This window comes from Alternaria dauci, chromosome 6 (genome assembly GCF_042100115.1).
Source record: "Alternaria dauci strain A2016 chromosome 6, whole genome shotgun sequence".
Taxonomy (NCBI): domain Eukaryota; kingdom Fungi; phylum Ascomycota; class Dothideomycetes; order Pleosporales; family Pleosporaceae; genus Alternaria; species Alternaria dauci.
In genome coordinates this window covers 1,091,855-1,099,123 of record NC_091277.1, presented here as the reverse complement: position 1 = coordinate 1,099,123, position 7,269 = coordinate 1,091,855, and the positions used below count along the sequence as shown (strand labels likewise).

General features: G+C 54.7%; 1 protein-coding gene across 1 annotated transcript; it reads left to right on the top strand.

Annotated features, from left to right (window-relative positions):
* The first annotated feature begins 1,238 nt into the window (after positions 1-1,238).
* Positions 1,239-3,400, top strand: ACET3X_006713 (uncharacterized protein). The gene is made up of 4 exons (XM_069452873.1): positions 1,239-1,510; positions 1,586-2,432; positions 2,546-2,875; positions 2,937-3,400. The coding sequence occupies exons 1-4, from the start codon at positions 1,446-1,448 to the stop codon at positions 3,087-3,089; spliced, it is 1,395 nt and encodes a 464-aa protein (XP_069305481.1). The 5' UTR covers positions 1,239-1,445; the 3' UTR covers positions 3,090-3,400.
* The last annotated feature ends 3,869 nt before the right edge of the window (positions 3,401-7,269 follow it).

The window sequence follows — 7,269 nt, the reverse complement described above, 5'->3', positions numbered from 1 at the left end:
ACGCCCACCCACCTTTGCAAATTACATGCAGCATGCACAAGCAAGCCTTTTACATGGTTGACAACAAGGTAATTGGATGCGCGTATGCGTTCCCGCGGCCCGACGTCTGGATCTGCATGAGCATGGTATAAACCCCGTCTCTGCAGCGTCGTACACGACCTTTGAGTTTGAGGCAGGCGTACCCGGACCTTGTATCTCTTGATCCGGTGCAGGTACCTTTCCAATACTGTGGTCGAGCGGGACTGAGACGATGGTTACAGTCAGGCTGAGGCAACGTAGCAGTAAGGGCCAGGCGACTCGCAGCTGCATAGGGTAATGTGTCCGATGAGAATGGCCATCGGTCAACGTACAACCAATACAAGCTACTAGTGCTTGGACGGACGGAGGACGCCTACATTGCGGACCGGCGAAGCACATGGCAACATGATTGTGCTCGCAGGCGGCGACTGAGGGCAGCAAGCGGGCAGTCGAGTTAATCAACCGAGCAGAGGGCCGGATTTTTTCCCGTTGGCCAGCGGGCAGCAGATACAAGCAAGCAAGCACAAAGGCGGCTGAAGCAGGCAGAGTGTGGATGGGACGAGTGGTAACAACTAATTAGCCGTGCCGGAAGCATGTACGAACGGAGGATGAGGACGCCAGCCCTGCGGCCAAAAGGTAAGGAAGCGCCTATCGTCGCCATTGCGCCACGCTTGGTAAAAGCCGCTTGCAGCGGCTAGTGCATGGACGTGTGAGGGCAGAGAGTGGAGTGGGCAATTCAGGCCTAGAGCCAGTGCTCTCTGTGTGCGGATGGTCTGGCGCCAAGCGGGGTCATATAGCGCATGGAATGGATCATCAGCCGCATTGTCGTCGGTCGCCCGCGCGTCGGCTCCGTATCGCACGGCGGCGTCACGAGCTTAGTGGTGGTGGTGGATGGCGCGATGAGGTGAGCGCAGTGGGGAGGCGTGCGTGCTGTCTCGTGCCCCAACGGCACCTCGACCGGAGCGACCGCGGGGCGGTTGCAGTGCTCTCGTCGGGGCCCTGGTCAGCAAATGCACCAGGCTGCAAGTCGATCCTTGAAGCGCTGCGCCTAGGGTGTCTAGGGATATGCGAGCGATTCAACGGCTGGCGGGATCCAAGCATGACGCTCGAGCTCAGTGGGCGCCCTCGCTATTCCCGACTCGTCCACACCCTGGTCGCGACTGGAATTTCGCAACTACCTCATGCTCCAGCCATGTTCACACTACCCCAAAGTCTGCTAACGGAATCTCATGCACCTTAAACAGCGCCGGGAAGCGAAACATGTCCTCGCCGCCCTAGCCCGCGCGCAAGCATCTGTTTAAATACCTGTCACTTCCGCTGCTTCCCCGATGCAAGCGGCTTTTCACTCCCACCATTCAATGTGATCTTCGTTTACCGTCCACCGTCGTAGTTCACGTTCCGCACTACCACACTCGTTGGCCCTTACCATGTTCTCCTTTCCCTTAGGCCTGTTCCCGAATTGGAGTTGGTTTTGCATCTTCCTGGCCCTCTTGTACGTTCACCCACGGCCTGCCATCACGGCCCTTCCCCGCAGTTTGGACCACCACTGACTCGCTCGCTACCACAGTTTGTTTCGATATGTCAGACTCTGGGTCAACCTGGCCAGCAACTGGACCTACACGCCCATCCAGCCAGTCGACGACCCAACCATTACATCAAAGGACATGACTGTCATCATCCCGACAGTTGCCGAAAACCTGCAGCAATTGAAAGAGACGGTCCAAAGTGCATACCGTCTCGAGCCATTGGAACTTCTCCTCGTCACGCCCGACTCGCGGGTGAAGCGTGTGTATCAGATGGTGGAAGAGCTGGGCAGCCCCAAGATCATCCAAGTCCTATCCGTCAGCCAGGCCAACAAGCGTCGACAGCTTTGCCGAGCCATCCCCGAAGTCGAGACCAAAATCACCCTCCTCCTCGACGACGACGTCTGGTTACCCGAAAAGTTTACCAAATGGATTCTTGCCCCCTTTGAGGATCCCCGGGTTGGAGGCGTTGGCACCAACCAGCAAATCCGCCGCTTCAACCGCTCCAACATCTGGGAGTTCCTGGGTGCCATCTACCTCGTCAGGCGCAACTTTGACTGCACAGCTTGCAACTGGATAGACGGCGGCCTACCATGCTTGTCTGGGCGCGCCGTTGCCTATCGTTCCGAGATCCTGCAAGATCCCAATTTTACCTACGGCTTCACGCACGAGACATGGGGCAGCGATCATTTCTTGAATGCTGATGACGACAACTTCATCACCCGCTGGTTGTTTTCACACAACTGGAAGATCCAGATGCAAAACCACCGCGAGTGCGAGGTCGAGACAACACTCGAGGACGACTCAAAGTATTTGCGTCAATGTCTGCGTTGGGTCCGCTCCAACTGGAGGAGCAACCTGACTAGCTTGACAGAGGGTTACATGTGGATGGTGAGTGCCGCTAGTTCCAATATTTGCACAGATTTCGCGTCGCTTGACGCCAAGCCAGCCCCTCTTTTGCTTGCGCCGATTCGCACTACCTTTTGCTAATCCTTGCGCCATAGAACTACCCATGGTCCCTCTACGCCGTCTTCCAGACAACGCTTACGCAATGGGCCTTCCTCCTCGATTGCGCCCTGTTTGCCTCCGTCTACCTGGCGCTGCTCGAGGCAGGCTACTACTCAGCAGAGGATGGCATGCAAGCTCACGCGAACAAGTGGCAGCGCTCGCTTTTCTGGGCCCTGTTCATCGCGCACTGGGTCTTTGCGAAGACGATCAAGCTAATTCCCCATTTGTTAAGAAACCCGGGCGACGTCCGCTTCGTCCCGGTCTCGATTCTTTTCGGTTATTTCCACAATCTCATCAAGCTCTACGGCTGCATCACCGTAACAGAGGTATGTCGCAAATTCACACACCATGGCACTGCCTTGCACATAGCTGACAGCTGGCCACTAGACCACATGGGGTACTCGCGAGGGTGCCGATGCCGACGACAACATTAGAATGTTGCCCATCCCGCCCATGGCGACTATTACCCCTCCCCTGACGCCGCCACCAGGCGGACGCGTGCTTCGCGAGCGAGGCGCCGGTTTTCCGATGATGAACTAGACGACGATTTTCCATTTTTAGTCGGCACTCCAGGCCTCGGCCGCGGGGTTTTTTATTTATGCAGTAATGTTAGACGCATCTGAGCTTGAAGCATTGCACCTACCAATACACGGAAGGTAGAGCAACGCTATGTTGTTTCATACTATTGAGCGTGGCAGCTCTCGGATACCAAAATGGGCCCGGTTGGATGCAAGGTGTTCAAGGAGTTTACGGATATGGACGAGTCTGCAGCGTCTTTCCATGCGCGATGTTGGTGAATACCCAACCCTGTAGTTTACGCAAAAGTCACAGCAAATGATACTGATGATGACGGTTGAAACCGTGCCTCCTCCCTAGACGCGTGTGTCGCACGCGGCTGTTTTGGCAACACGTTTGACAATTGTGCAACCGCGGCACAAAAACTCTATCCCAACATCACATCCTGTTTCCCGAGCAACACACGACCTCGTCGACCCCCTGGTCATTTGTCTTAGGCGTCCTACCCGCGCTGCACGGTCCCCACGTAGCGCGAACCATCACCCGCATCGAGGACATCGCCTGCTTCATCGTTTAGGGTAAAGATGTGGGAGCCCTGGGCGGCGTCGAGACAAATAGCGGCACGTTATCTGAGACGGACGCACCACAAAGAGTGCAGGCAGGCAATACTCCCGACGAACCACTCAAAGACGGCAGGTGGGAAGAGCATGTACCTGGGTACCCCTCGGTTTACGGGATAAGGAAGTGATGAACCCACTCCCCAAGTCTCGGAACTACCTCGTATCTCCGCTTTCGGACATGGCCCGTACAATCGTTTAATCCATGGCTTTTAGGCAATGTCACTCTCGCAGCTAATGCTTTCCTACACCCACTGCTCCTTTCTCCTGCTGCGGCTGTACACTCCGTTCATCGTCGGCTGTAGTAAGCTTTCGAGGCTGAACGACGCTCTAGGACTTTCAACTCCCCCTCCCACCCACCCACCCACCCCCCATCTTGACCCGATGGCGCTGAAAAGTCGATGGCGTCCAAAGGTCTTCCCACCAACGAAGACGCCCACTCAAGCGGGCCTGCATGCTGCACGTCCTAGCTGAAGCTTCAAGGGAAACCATGCCGGCGCCGAACTTCTCATGCACACTTGCATCGCTGGCCCTCATCAAACATCATCGTGCGTCGCGGCAATTTTGCACACTGCCCACGACCGAAAATTCTACGTCTTGTAAACAGGGACGATGACGGACGACAGATGCATGAGCCCTGATCTTCTAGCGAGCCAGCAAATCGCACGGAAGAGACCCTTTGCTCAAACCTTATGCTGGTCATCCCGCTCCCGCAGGCCTGTGTTTCCAGAGCCAAGCACCTGCGCTAGACTGGCGCTGTCTGCGGCGTGACGCCTGACCCATTTCTCCACCTCTCGTCATAGCTGCCCACCACTGCGCACGCAGCAGCATTTGCAGCAGATGGGACAGCAAGCATGGAGCAGCACACATGTATATTGAGACTCCATAGCCAAGCTGCTACAAGCCCATGTGCCGCACCCCCGATGCAACGCGCTGTAGACAAGTTAGGCACGGACGTGCAGTTCGACAACTCGCGTGCCGTGCCCCAGAGCATTTGCTAATACCGGCTGCAACACTGCCATTGGTGCCTGGCTGATCAGGAGTGCTCCAAATGCTCAGGTGCAGACTGGGCGAGCGCCACACCCTAGCCGAGCTGGTCGTGACCATGTTCCAATCGAGATGACATGACTGCTTAATATACACAATTGCAAGATGGCGTAACCTACTTGCATTTCCATGTAATACAACATGGATCAGGATACCCAACGACTGCAGCGCAATCACCTTGCATGTCCGGACAATTGTATTTCGCTCGATCCTGCTTGTCAGCATCCGAAACCTTTTCCAAGCAGCCGGGTCCAAGGCGAAAACTCTGCACATCTCGCTTCACGCGCGAGACACGCTGTCGGAACGAACAGAAGCATGCAAGAATATTCACATGCCTTTTACATTTATCCAGTTATCTTGCTCCAGGGACGTTATGCGCGAAGCAACAAATTACTCGTACAGACTCAAGAAAGGGGGGCATGGGCCGTCATGCGATGCTTACAGTACCCACTTCACTCTCGCGAGTCCGAGTTGCGCTAATGTCATGTTGGTTAATACTGCGACAGCAAAGACTGTGTACTTGCGGAGTCCTATCGACCTCCCTAGCCCCTACAGATGCTGACCCTCTGACGACATCGGACATCTAGCCTAAGTTCCAAAAGGTCCAGATCTGCCCAGTACGTTGTATGAAGCTACTGACCATGCAAGTGTTGGATCTGCTCATGATCGTGTCATGTTTGTCTGACACAAGGCTGGAGCCCCCAAAGGGCAAAGCTCGATTGGCCCGCGGCTCCGCAACCGACAGCAACTTTCAGGTTCGACATATGCATGCAGCTCACTCGACATTCGCGATTCCTTCTATTACTACACCTAGATTGCTCTCCTCAAGTGTCTCAATTGCCAACCTTCGGCCACAATTTGTCCACAAGGGATGCGCCCTGGACTTAGGCGCATCCGAGGTAGGTAGCGTCGCGCCGTGCCGGTCGTGAACCGAGATCCAGCGGCAAGCACGAGCTGCAAATCATTCCGAGTCAGGACCCTTTGCGTTAGCAATACAGTTATGCGCGGATGTTGGTCGTCACGGTACAGCCTCGGGTTTATCTACTGGCAAGACCTTCGTCTCAGTGCATGTGTCACGTGCTCAGATCCAATCTGACCAGTCGGCCACGAAATTCCCAAATGCTCCGGAATGTTGCGACTTGCAACGCCATACTGTGGGGAAGAAGCCATACATGTTATCGTCATCGTTTTGACCTACAGCCATAACTCCACTGGCTTGCGCGTCGATTAATACCGCAGATACAGGTAGCCTTTTGGGAACCCTGACTAGCCATTCTTAGGCTCGGTGCGACTCTTGTAGAATAGATCCGATCAAGCCTTGCCTACTACGGACTCCGGAGCGAGCTTTGCTTTTTCCATGGTTCGTCGATCTTAGTTGACGACGTCTTACAATATTCTCACATGACCGTTGGCATCAGCCTACATTAGGAGACAAGACTTTTCCCGACGGCAAGACCCTGCAGCTGCATGGCAGCCTCGCACAACGAAATGCCATATCCCATTCAAAAATGCATCTCCAAATTATCAGCCACGAAAGCAAACGATCAATTGCTCACTCACTAATGGCCGGCCACTTGAACCGAGCGAGCCGCAACACGTACCTCTACTCCACAACTACAAACGCGCTAAAATGACGTGCATCCCAGTCCAGCCATCGCTGACTCGGCGGGAAAAAAATCATCCAGGGTCTTGCCTGTCTTCTCCACAATCGCGGCTACTTTCGCTGCATCCAGACTTTTCACCCCACCCTCTTCTCCCACTCACGATCGAAACAGCCGGAAGACCTCTCGATCATTGACTGTAATTTTAGGCGTTCGGCGCCGCGCGAGTCAGCTGGTGACACCCAACGTCATACATCGCGGGACGACTGCCGCCAGACATTCCCATTGTATCCTGGAAAAACTGCTCCGATACTAGCTAGGTCCACTCGCTGATAGATACTGGCGGATGATGGGCAAACGGGTGTGGGTACAACAAAAACTAGTCTCCAGCAAAATTGTGCCATGGTGCACTATATTGGTAAGCGCTGAGGTGATGTTAAAGACGCAACAGTAATGGTCCATCCGGCGACCCTCTCTTTTGCAAATACAGAACAGGGTCCTGCTGAGATTGGTGGAGTTGACTAAAAGCTGAGATCAATCGGACTGGAGACGCTCAGCCACCACACTGTCACAGCTTGACAGCTCGGCCATACATCCAATTCGTGCATGATGCGAGCTGCCGATACAAGTATTTCGGCAAATGCAGAAAGCAGGATTCCCAGTCACATGTCAAGCTCCATCAAAATACAGGGACAATGCAGAGCCTCACGTATGCACGACTTCTGAAAATTGTTTGTTGAGCTGCGCGCTTTACTATCGGTGCTTCTCCGGCCCTCTTTGCTCCGCTTACCCCTCCTTCGCTTCCAAACAATCACGGGAATTACTCTGCTTTCCAACGCAGTCAAGGGCAAAGCACCAGGGTCGACGCCGCCCGCCCTCGCCTTCCAAGCGAAAGTATATCCGTACCCTCTGCCTAAGGGCTACCCCACATTTGCCGTC